Below are 13115 nucleotides of genomic sequence, written 5' to 3' on the forward strand. Positions count from 1 at the left end.
TAATTGGCTCCTCTGTTGTTATCGCGAGAGGATGTAGAATTTTACGCGACATAGTTGTTTACCATCGTAAGCAGAATTATTCTTAGAAGCTTATCGCATTCATTTTATGTATACTTAATTGTTTACGTGCAGCAACAGTAATTTAATTCTGTAACTCTAATGTGACTTCGAAATAGCGACCTGCATCTCTTTCCTTATGCTAATTTTGCGTGTTATAAATTCCAATTTATGTTATAAATTCCAATTCAAGTTTTTGAAAGATGTATATATTTATAATTCTTAAATATATATATATATATATATATATATATATATATATGTGGGTATTTTTAAAGCTCGGGGAAGAGAAAGATATATCGCAGGAAAGTAGATACATCATTAATCAGATTCTAGGAAAGGGAAAAGTTGGGTCGGATAAAAGATTGATTCGTTTCTCCGTTACACGGTCGAATCGGTGCGAAATGCAGAACAATCGCTCTCCAGCAATCCACGAATGTCGCACAAGGGAGAAGCCTCTGTGAACCTCGCTAGAGCAGCAATATCCGAGGCCCGCTTATTAGATTACGAGCGTTTAATGCAACTGCAATTCGCCAATTAGCGACACAAAACATTTCCTGATCTGTCCGGCGTTTAATAAGGACGAGGCCGAAAGCGTACCTCGCAACAACGGTATTTCGAGAGACTCGCGTGCGTCCGTTAAAAGAGATTTATTATCAACGTTGAAAAATATCGAGATGTACACCTGGTCTGAATTATCTCCCTTTTATGACGGGGACAGGGATATATGGCGTGTCTTTGTACCCGAAATATTTTAGATCGCGCGAATTTCCGATGCGAGTTGAGAGAATTTCGCTTTGATATACGAGCTCCCCCGAGAGATTGTCACGCGGACGATGCGTTTCTGAAATAAACTTTAATGAACGTTAAATTGATGGTCCGCAACTTTTCGACGGTTCGTTTAAAACCAAGCGGTGTTTCAACAATCGATGTTTCGCGGGCGTCAACGGAGCGAAAAGAATTGTATTTCAGGGCTTGTCAAAGATTTAACGGATATTCCGTTGAATCGATATGTTCTTTCCTTCACGAGGATACGTCCATCTTTTTTTACACACGCGCACAGACATACACGCGGAGCGTTTCCACCTACGTTTCATTCACGTGTTTGCTTCACATTTTTTCCCCTTTGACTTTTTAATTATCGAACTTTTTTTGTCTTCCCTTATTGATGGATGTCTTTATTATTTCAACATCTTGGAACGCAAACGAACGTTTTGCGATTCCATGAGTAAGAAAAATAAAATGTTTTTCACGTGTTCTTCATAAAAATATACGTATAAATTATTTTTAAGAGAAATTGTGCCAAGTTAAACAATGTTAAGCCGCAGATTAAGAGGCACGTACACACGCATCTACAAAGGCATATACAACGTATAAATCTCGGTAAAAATACAGGCACATACAGGCGATGTAAAAATATAACTCATATTTTATGTTTATGCGGAAATACAAAAGAACTCTGCTTACATTTTTGCCTATTGTATTCGTCGTAATATCGATTAAATCATTCGATAACGCCTGGTGAAATATTACCTCGCAAATTACTACTACTAGTACTTTTTCCATTATACGTAGCGTGAAAGAGGTATTTCGACAGGCACGAACACAAAATGACGTCATTTTAGAATTTTACACGATCGAAGACAAGTTGCAGAGTAAGAGTACTGATTTTGTAAGTGAAACGATAATCGCGGACGATTCGCTCTTGAGAGCGAAGTCAGGCCGATTAATTAATTAATTGGCAATCAATAATCGATTATCTCATCGTGAAACATGAGAATGGCAATGGGATTTTAGAATCCTCTCTTACATGTTCCCCTGCCGAGGATGACGATGACAAGGACGATCGGCGAGGACGTATCTCGCGCGTCCGAGAGAGCAGCGTCCACGAGAGAAGCGAAAGATGCGAAGTCGCGACAATCTGGCCTTCAATCCGACCTGTTCTGTATTAATTAAGGGTCGACCCTCTAGAGATACCTGGTCGAATCCGTTACGGAGGGCGGGGACGAGCAGTCGTTGAAAGGGCGTACGATAAAAGATTAATAATCGCTTCGATCATCACCCTAAAAATCCGCAATAGAAAGCATTCTTTCCCGGATGTTTATGCGAGTCATCGAGTATGGCATTTTCGAGATGCCGATTTTCTCCCTCATCTTGAATACGAATGTCTATCATCTTACCTCACATTTTTTCACGAAACATCGCTCTCTTATTTCGAATTTTATTCCCCTTTGCCTTATTTCGCTTATTATATATATTTCCTCTCTTTCGTATTTTTAATAAAATATTTAGGACATTCCGTCGCTTTTACCTTCTTTTAAGATTCAGCCAACCGGTACGTTTATCGCTCGCCATACTGATTAGACACAAAGCGACAGCTCTTTTGTACATTCGTGTACCACGCGTAAAACATCGATTCTATTCTCCTTACTTATATTCTTATGGGATTATTTACGCTTGGCGAAGCGCGTGGATCAATAATCGTCGCTTTTAGCGTTGAATATTATCCCGTCTTGGTAGTATAATGCTCCCGCGAGAGACCGTACGCACCGAGCTGCTATTATCATCCGCAAGTCTGAATTAATCTGTAGCTAGCTTGCAAGATAATTTCCTTTTTTTTTTTTTCGACCGTAGATGCGTAGTTCGCCGCAAAGTAACTTGCGTGAGATGTTAATCGGATTAATATCGTGCTGTGAGAAAAAAAAAATACGCACGCTCGTTAAATCGCTGCAGTTACCTCTAGCTCGCCCCATCGCATCACACCCCATGCCATTTAAATGTCGTATAGCGCGTTTATTTAAAATTTTATATATCGATCTCACACACGATCTCTCTGGCATATATCCAAAGCTCATCTTCAAGCTCTTATACGCTTTTTACACGTCACATATTGAATCGCGTAACGAGATATCACCACGTGCATCCTGTGCCTCGTGGCAAGATAATGAAAGGTCGAAAGAGTGTTTCATATAAATTGACTTTACGTAAAAAAAAACGATTCGTCCCCGTTCACGAGTCTACATCAGGGAAACGCTAATTCGAAATCGATAATTTGATCCAGTTATAAGAGTTTTTCGAAATGTACAACGCGAAGAATTCGATCATGATTTTATCACGAGGCGCAGAAGTAATAATGTTTCATCGTTCGTCTATACTTGCCCGGATGTGGATCGGCGGAAGCATCGTTCGATTCATGAGAATCAAAGAATCATCTTATCATCCGGTCACGATCTCCCGATCATCTCCGCCCCTCTCATCCTCTCATTCATCGATGATCTCCTACTCTCACACTGCAAACTGTATTATCTCAGTCAATCAAATGAAAGCGAAAGCGAATTAGCAAAGAAAAAAAAGCAAGTAATTTTCGGTTGACGGCGACCGATTTAATTAATCGATTTCTTTTGTTCTGTTCCCCGGTCGACGTGTTAGATGGCCCGACAAATGTGAAGGTCAACATCTTTCTCCGCTCTATCAGCAAAATAGATGATTATAATATGGTGAGTGCAATATACAAGTAATCATCAACAAGGCCTACAGTCTGTATATCCTCACATATTGTGTACTAACTATATTAACGTCACGTGTATATGATGCCGTAAGATTTGCACTTCTCTGTACTTGTATCTGTATTACGTGCATATGTATACGTATGTATATATATATATATGAATACATGTGTACATATATATATATATATATATATATATATATATATGTATACATATATACATATATAAATCTCGTGTCTTCGCGCGCGTCTCTGCACACGTGTATACATATACATATATGCATACTCACGTGCGTCGCGCTGACAATGGATATGTGCTAATCCAAAATCGCACCTCGTTGATTTTTCTCAATGTCGTTGACTGTCATGTTACGTCTATATGCATAGGTATTATACAGGATGTTCCGGATTCACCGTTGCCCTCATTGATCGACAGAATTTTTGGACAATTTAGGAGTCGGTCTCTCCTTGTAAAATAAAGAAGAAAAGAAGAAAAAAGGAGAGTGTCGGGATATTTGTAAATTTTATATCGCTAACAATCTCTCGAGGGTGCTGCGCACAAGTAATCGTCTATTGTTTCGAAAGTTCGTCGCACATTTTTAACGCTATATGTATGGGGGTTGAGAGATTAACGAGAGAGATGCTGCGACGTTGCTGCGAAGGAAAAATCGACTTCGAATTGGTCAAAGAATCCACGGCTGCGAAGCGGGCGCGGTGAAGCCGCCGCATCCGGGGTGCAATCGGTGCTCTGTCTGTCACATACCGATTGTACGAACGTTCGATGGACTGTACGTTGCAACCACGTCTTGTGCCTTGTTGGGACTTTTGCTAGAGAGACTGACTGACGTGCCCGCGAAAAAAAGAGGCGGAACGCAATCGGGAAGGAAGCGCGTGGGCACGCGTTCGCGATGCAAATCAAAATACGTTTCGAGACACGTTGCAGGGCCTCAGGTTTGCTCGCCGAACGAACGAGAGGATAGCAAACTCACACGTATGCACACACCAACGGATCTCTGTCTCGTCGATGCGTCGCGATTGTCGTATATTGCCGGGATTTGCCCGCTCGTTGAAAAATAAATCTTGCAACGCGCGCAAAAAATTGTCTCTTCATAAGACCGAGAGTGTCCTTAGAATTCCGAGATGGGATTCCATAAATAAATTATAATATGAAAGTGAAGCTCGACTTCTCCAGAGTCGAGTGAGAATGGAGGGCGATCTTTATCGCGTTCTTTAAAAGGCGATAAAATTTTTTTTCTCAGGGAAAAATTTATCATATAAGGCAACAATTGAACGAAGGGATAAAATAAATATGAACGATTAATTTTTCACGTGACATTCGGCGCGTTACATATGTACGATGACTCTTTGCGGCAAGGGTCGCACCATTCTCACTCCTCTGTCGATTCACTTTGATACCTGCCAAATACAGTTTTGGGAGGAACCTGTCATGGACGACTCTGCTCGAACTCGCGATTCAATCATCAATTTTCCTGTCTCCGGCCGTCATACGAAACCTCGGATAATTGGCCAGTATTCTGCCTCGACGATTCAGAGACTCGTTAACGCTTGCGCCAGCATCATACGACAGAAGGATACTTGTTCACATATGCATATCCTTCTCCCTACCTTCGTCGTTCGGACATCATACGCTCGTAATCATTGAATCGAAAGTACGTATATACATATATTCATCGTATGGCGGCAAGAATATCGCGAGAGAAGTCGGTCGGTTCAATTTTAGGCCCTGCAAGAATTCCGCTCTGTTCCTTTCTGTCTTCGTCTTCTCTCCTCTTTTTATCTTTCTGTCTCTCCATCTTTTTCGCTGTCCCCTCTTTCATTCTGTATCACGCTCTCATTTAAGTACGCGAGCACGTTCGGTATCGCTTATCCCGACAAATATTTGTTGACTGAACGAATGTATATCGTCGAAAAACTAAAGGATGGGAGTGAAATTCGCGTGGGAATGATATGTCGTCTGTTAGAGCTCTATTGCGAGTAAATATATTGAAAGATATGATGGTAATAGCGAAGTAATTTGTACGATACGCGTCCAAGATGCGATACGAGAGCGAAAATTCAAAACCCGTTCTCCGTAAAGAGCACATGAAGAAACAGATTGCGTCACTTGGGCGAGACCAAATTCAATACGTGAGGCTGCTCATCGGTGAGAGAAACGGACGAATCGCCGAGCGAGCTGATTGGCAGTATTGACCCTTCATTTTTTTAGCAAACCCTCTATGACAATAAAATTGACAAATAATACATAACGATGGCGGATCGAAGAGTTTTAACGATTGGCGTATAAAAATAATTGTTTCTTGTTAAAATAATTTAAACGTGCAAAAATGTAATTCGAGATGTTTTTCACTCGCAATTATTTTTTTTTTCCTTTCACTCGGCAATAATTGTGTATCGCACATTTCGTTTGCTATTTTAGTACATTTATGATGACGTCAACTATAAAACTGGACATGTTTTATAATAATTATTATTGATAACGAGAAAGAAATATATATTTTAACATCGATCAACAAATAAAAATCACACCAATCTTTTCCACTGTGAACGTGTTAAAGAAATAAAGCTAATGCGGTTTGTAGAGGGTTTGCGGGGGTACTTTTCGCGACGTTATCCCATTATCCCATTGCCATCAGGACAATTGTCGGAACAATAAGGACGACGATGTATACTTTTTCGTCGCTCAAACGACCCATTTTGCACGTGAGAGATCGAGACTCGAGACCAATTATCCTTTCGTCGCTTCGCGTAATCGAGTTGTGCTCCTTCGAGCAGTCTATATATCCCAGACACATTAAAAATATCCCATACGATTCTCCGGGGACGGTAACTATCGCCATTTCCGCGACGATCAACGTAAAAAAAAAAGAAAAAGAAAAACTACGCCAAATGGCCGGCTAAACGCCAAACGTACCGCCTTTGCACGTAACTCAAGAATTTCGCTCGCGAAAGAGCCCAACGGCTATCTGGAGCAATGGCTTTACCGGAGGTAAGAGCCAATGAAAAATTACGAGTCTCAGCTGTTACGCGCGTAACAATGTTTATGGTGCAACAGAATCAGGAATTCGTTGTGCGTCTCGCCGTAATATCAGATCTTATGGGCGAGGATTGTTGGACGTAAATTCGAGGACTGCGGTTATACTTCCTTTCTTTCTTTCTTCTTTTTTTAAATATAGAAAACACTAAAATAATTTTATGGATGCTTTGCACTTGTTCTTGTATAGCGTAAGACTAAGATATTCATTGTATGTAGATTTTGTATGGCAAAAATTTGTACAAAGCCCGCCCCCCTTCCCCTGATATGTATATCTCACTGTTATCGATATTTATAATTTTATCGTCGTCATCATTGGATATAAATCTATTCGATGATGCGAAATATTCGATGAAATAATTCAAAGATTGTTTTTCAATACCTTCGATAGGAGCTGTAAAGGATGTACAAATTCTCCACAAATTGCACACATTTTTTATTTCGTTCCATGTGTGCCTCGCAATTCGAGTTAGTTTTCCGAAAAAGACGTGGGTTCAGATTTCTTCAGAATTTCTCGTTTTAGATTTTATTGTCGACTTTTATCAAATTGAACGTCAAAAAATCTTGCCACGCTGGTGGCGATTTATTTCGTGGCGGTCGACATAGAGCTCTGTATAAGCTAGTAGTATACGTCTATTCGATGAAACAACTTGATTTATATTTCGCCTATTCCGACGGCTACGTATGATAGACGAGTCCGTATATCTATGACGTCATTTTATGCGCACTATTTTTTTTTCATACGAACAAAAGCGATCGTTTTTAGCTTGAGAAAAATATAAAAACGCATCTCGTGGTCGCGGTAATATTGTTTTACAGTTCCTAGGATAGCTCGTCGAGTTACACACGAGAAGGATAAGTACCCCGAAGTACAAACCGGCATCTCTCAAACGATATTTAACGTATTCCTCTGTGTAATGATGTATCGGTAGAAGAGAAAACGAAAAAAGCGACGCGTCGTGTGCGAAAACGAACGGAAGGCGGCCGCTGAATCCTCGTTTGGCGGCACGTTTCTCAATTTTTCAGAAGCTTACCGCCGACATTAAATACGTGCGAGTACGAATGGATACGATCGGCCGCTAGTCGCTGAGAGAAATTAACGACAGGACGAAAGCAGACGTTATTAGACGACTTAATAAGAGAAAAGCGAAGAACGAAACGCGCGCGCGCACATACACATACACATATGTACACGCACGCACGCACACACGAATGTGAAGTCGCTCTTGGAGCGGAACCTAGCACCACGACACAGAGAAAAGAGGTGGAAGAGAAGGGCCAGCGGAACGGAGCCTAATGTTTTCGCGTTAAAAAAACACCGTAGCGAAACTGCACCGCACGAAGGATACAAATTGGCGGTCGGTAGGTCGAGGGAAAACAAAAAGCGAGAAGAAAGGAAAATAAAAAGGAAACATATACATATGTGTATATACATATATATGTATATATATAGGACGGGGAAGCGCGCGCTCCCCCTTTACCCTCTCTGAAATAGGAAACAGGGCACGGGACCTCGTCGCCGGGGGCAGGAACGATCGCAGGCGAGCCGGGGAAACACGAGACACCGTGAGCCAAACTGCATGCCTTCTCTCTTTTACCGCTTTAAACAGATTGCGTTGTAGTGCCCGTGACATTTCTGGCGTTTGATCTGATTACGATATCCGGTAGGTCCTCCTCTCGGTGTTCGCTTTTGCATGGCTCTCGTCCACACCTTGTTTCCTCCCTCTTCCTCTCCGAGGTCCTCCTTCTCCTTCACTTCTTGGCTGCGCGATGTATATTGGAGTATATTTTTAACCGACAGACCGGCCGTCCGTTTGCCGATGTTATGTCGATGCTTGTACGCCCTCGAAATCGCATGATCGCTTCTGGCGGAAAAGCGTCCCCGGATGTATATCTCATGTAGGTCTCAATAATGCATTAACGAGAGTATTTTCGTTCTCTTCCCGGGACGCTCTTCCCACCTTCTGCCGCGATGATACATTTCTCGACACATGTATGTATTGGTTGATAGATAGTCGTCACGGATCGACATATCGCGTTGGATAAAATGTGATGTTCTCTTATCTACGTGTACCGGCTCGATCCGTGACGAGTCAACTTCGATCGCGATGACTCCAAGAGAGATTAATCTCGCAGATGTGGATCGACGAATGTTGCTGATCTCGTTAATCTTTAGTAGATTAAAGATCTTTAGTGAATTAAAATCATGTAGAGTATTCTGACATAGAAATAATCGGAACAATAGTTTACGTTACTTTTTCCATTCTGCTAAAATTGTCAATTAACGTGATGAGTATCTCGAGCTAATAATAAGTTGACAGATGCAAAATTATATTAATTAAAATAGCGGAACATTCTCTCTCTCGATCTAAGAATATCTCTTTACTTTCAATATAATTTATTATCCATATCTGTATCATCATTTTACGGTAAGAATTTGACGATCAATTTTTGTAATAATATTTCACATTTATAAGGGTAGAAGGAAATTCTCTTTGTATCACGAAACGTGCGAATAATTTTTTTTCTTTTAATACAAAAATATATTTTTATCGAATCTCTAGAAAGAAAAGAATGATTACATATAACAAATAAATTCTCATTTATTCAACTTTATTAAGTCTCCCCATCGCGTCGAGCTTACTGATAAATACACCGGGGAAAATTATTCTGGGAATAATAATTATTAGGTTAAAAATAAAATTGTAATTATCGTGGTCTCTTGGTTAAATGCAAAACCATCATTTGCATAATATCTATTTTCTTCTTTCGTGAATATAGACTGCCATTATAAATGCTATCTGATTCGAGATTCTGGCGATTTAGACTTTTGCCGCTTTTCATTTCTCATCTCGCACGTTGGTTCTTCTTTACTTTACGAAACTTTATAATTGGGAAAACTATCGCTCGCGCGGGTGTCGAAGGAGAAAAGGAAACAACACGCCGCCGTCTCACGCGGGACTCTGTTTAATCGCAATTTTTCTTCTTTCTCTCTAGGAATACTCCGTACAATTAACATTTCGGGAACAATGGTTGGATGAGAGATTACGGTTTAATGACTTTGGAGGTTTGTAAATTTTTATAAAATATTTTATACTTATGCTTAATTTGTATTGTTCTCGCGCGAGATACTTTTAGGATCGATATTTTTTAATGCTAATGAAGATTTCATAATAAAAGTAGAAACAACGAATGTAATATGATATTCCGAGTGTAAGAATAATATATTAGCTGCTACATGAAAATGTATAATAGAGTTTTATACATTGAATATATACAATGTATTCTATATATAATATTTTCTTTCCAAACATTTTGCGGTGGAAAATTAAAAGAGCTCGACCGAAATCTCATTCCCCTTTAATTTGGCCAAATGTCAAAGTATCTTTAATATCATATACGAGAATCTCTACATGTAAAGAGCATTTTTATATTATATTTTTTTCTCTATATCGCGTAAAGGGCGAGTCATAACATTTTATTTTCACGCGCAATGATCGTTACGCAAATTTTAACAGCGGCTACTTTTATCTCTTCTCTTTTCTAAATTGCGCGTTTTTCTTTATGTGTTTACCGCGAATTGTATGTTAACGAGCGACTCAAGGTACACCGATTTTTCATGAACTGAAAATCGACTGTCCGTTGCAGGTCGACTTAAATATTTAACTCTTACGGAGGCGTCGAGGGTTTGGATGCCGGATTTGTTTTTCTCGAACGAAAAGGAAGGTCATTTCCACAACATCATTATGCCCAACGTATATATACGAATTTTTCCGAATGGCTCGGTTCTTTACAGCATACGGTGAGTATCGTATAGCGTTCGCCAAAATCGATTTAATCAGGATGACGTAATTTTTATTCGTCAAAATCGATTTAATCAAGCTGACGTAATTTTTATAAGAGATCGATCGAGTGTTTTTTCTTTATAAACATTGAACGCAGAATTTTTTCAACAAGTTTATCAGATTGATATTTAAATCACGTCGCTTCGATATAAACCAGAATACATTATCCATCACGCGTTTCATTCTCCATATAATTGAATGTTGTGAAATTCGCTTCGCTAATGTACACACACCAGGGAGATCTATCTTGTGTACCGTGTGCAATCAAACACGTTCTCGTTATACTGCGAATTGGATTTTTTTAGAGCCGAAGCATTATATGAATCTATTTTGTTTTGACGCAGGATATCCTTGACGCTTTCCTGTCCCATGAATCTGAAACTGTATCCCCTGGACCGACAAGTTTGCTCACTTCGCATGGCCAGTTGTAAGTAACTTGCTGTAACAGATGTTACTGGCGCGATTACGCGCGCAATAATTGGTATTACTTCCTCGTTACCGAGAAAATTCGTGGAATAATAATTACTTTTGAGAATTTATACTCGCGGAATAATAATTATTTTCCCCTCCCTCTTCTCCGATAGACGGATGGACGACGGACGACTTGGTCTTTCTCTGGAAGGAAGGCGATCCCGTTCAAGTGGTCAAGAATTTACACCTACCCAGGTTCACCCTGGAGAAGTTTCTCACGGATTACTGCAATAGTAAAACGAACACCGGTAAGTAGAATCGCTGTTGCATTTAGAATACATTAGATGAAAACTCGCTTAATCTGATGAGATTATTGGACGAAAAAAAAAAAACAGGAGAGTACAGTTGCTTGAAAGTGGACCTGCTATTCAAGAGGGAATTCAGCTACTATCTCATCCAAATCTACATCCCGTGCTGCATGCTCGTTATCGTGTCCTGGGTGTCTTTCTGGCTGGATCAGAGCGCCGTGCCTGCCCGAGTGTCACTAGGTACAAATTATTACAGTTAATCTAAACGCGCGGCGAACATGTCCTCCAGGCATGTTATCGGACAGCCCAGAAACTTTGATTGCATTTACATATTTATTGGCGGCTCTTTGATAATAATAAAAGTATAGAATTACAAAAGCTGCCGAGTGCAATATTGGTAACAAGAAATGAAATATAATCATTGAGATAGAAATCAAAGTAGATTTTCGAGAATTCAAATTTGCGTAGAAGAATAAAACAATTTTAAACAAGGCTAGAAAAGCCAAATGCGCGCTGGAAAAAATCGAGGATCAAAATGAATCATTTGTCAAAATACACAAGCAATGAATGTAACGATTAATGATTCTGAAAAAAAAAAAGAAAAAACTTATAATTGTGTTGTATATTTTTTCGAATACTTTTTCTTCTTCTCATTCTCTTATCATCAAAGAAATCCATTGACATGTGTCCGTTTCCAGGCGTTACGACACTACTGACGATGGCCACGCAGACATCAGGGATAAATGCCTCACTGCCACCGGTCTCTTATACCAAGGCCATTGACGTTTGGACGGGGGTGTGCTTGACCTTCGTGTTCGGCGCTCTACTCGAATTTGCGTTGGTCAACTACGCGTCGCGCAGCGATATGCACAGCGACAACATAAAGAAGCAGTTCCCGCCGAGCGAGATGGAGCATTCGTCGTCGATCGACCCATCCTCGGAGCTGCTCGAGCCGGACGGATCCGCCAACTTCGCCATGGTCAGTATGCCAAGAACAGAGATATATATATACGATATGTTTCTCGAGATTCCGGGCACGCTCGAGATGCTTTATAGAGATGGTCGTCGTGCTTTTACGAGAACTTCTATTTTCGGTCGAATGTTCCTCCGTTGGAATCTTACCCAACTTGCTTCGTTACGAGAAAAAGTATTATTGAAAATTCAGAATCTTTCTAAATGAAATGTTGTCCGCTTTAGAAGATTTATTATTCGCGACGAATTTAGATCAAAATTTTATTTATAATTTTGTAATATTTTATATATATGTTAAAATCAGATATATTAGAAAAAATGCGGTAATAAAATTATAGATTTCCGTCTCGAATTTTGTCGCTAGTTGGATCGTCTAAAATGAACTTGAAAATCTAAATTTTTCACGTGTCGAGTTTGTTCTCAAACATTTTCACATTTAAAATTGTTAGATAGGAAAAATTTTAGATAGGAAATTTTAAAATTTAGATAGGAAAATTTGAAATTTTTAGATAGGAAAAATAAGATGATAGAATTAGTTTTTCTCATTTAGCAAAGAGGAGAGAGTCGAAAATGCTCGAATTGAGAATTAGAGGAAAAGGAGTGCGAGTAACTAATGAATCAATGTCGCCCGAATTCTTTCAGAAGCCTCTGGTTCGACACCCGGAGGATTCCATGTCGATGGATAAATTGCGGCAGTGCGAAATACATATGCAACCACGGAAAAAAAACTGCTGCAGGTCGTGGCTGTCCAAGTTCCCGACGAGGTCCAAGCGCATCGACGTTATCTCACGGATCTTCTTCCCAATCGTATTCGCATTCTTCAACCTCGCGTACTGGTCCACGTACCTGTTCCGGGAGGAGGAGGAGGGCGAGTAAATCACGAAGAGGAGGCGCTAGGATCAACAAGGGAAGTGGCTCGCGGCCATCCTCAGCAACAACAGTTTCAACAGACACGACCGCCG

General features: G+C 40.0%; 1 protein-coding gene across 9 annotated transcripts in view; it reads left to right on the plus strand.

Moving 5' to 3' along the window:
* The window catches only part of LOC105255134 (glutamate-gated chloride channel), a 38621-nt gene that overhangs the window by 20485 nt on the left and 5021 nt on the right, over window positions 1–13115 (plus strand). For 5 of the 9 annotated variants that reach the window (XM_011264260.3, XM_025411039.1, XM_011264256.3 and 2 more), the window contains 7 exons: window positions 9615–9684; window positions 10266–10419; window positions 10807–10889; window positions 11047–11181; window positions 11269–11421; window positions 11880–12160; window positions 12796–13100. In XM_011264260.3, coding sequence (XP_011262562.1) covers window positions 9615–9684; window positions 10266–10419; window positions 10807–10889; window positions 11047–11181; window positions 11269–11421; window positions 11880–12160; window positions 12796–13029 — 1110 coding nt within the window. In that variant the 3' untranslated portion in view covers window positions 13030–13100. Of the gene's footprint in view, window positions 1–3486; window positions 3555–9614; window positions 9685–10265; window positions 10420–10806; window positions 10890–11046; window positions 11182–11268; window positions 11422–11879; window positions 12161–12795; window positions 13101–13115 lie in introns of those variants that run through there. The other 4 variants (XM_011264258.3, XM_011264262.3, XM_011264259.3 and 1 more) reach the window with 3 other exon arrangements.

This window comes from Camponotus floridanus, unplaced genomic scaffold (assembly GCF_003227725.1).
Source record: "Camponotus floridanus strain SB8 unplaced genomic scaffold, Cflo_v7.5 scaffold37, whole genome shotgun sequence".
Taxonomy (NCBI): domain Eukaryota; kingdom Metazoa; phylum Arthropoda; class Insecta; order Hymenoptera; family Formicidae; genus Camponotus; species Camponotus floridanus.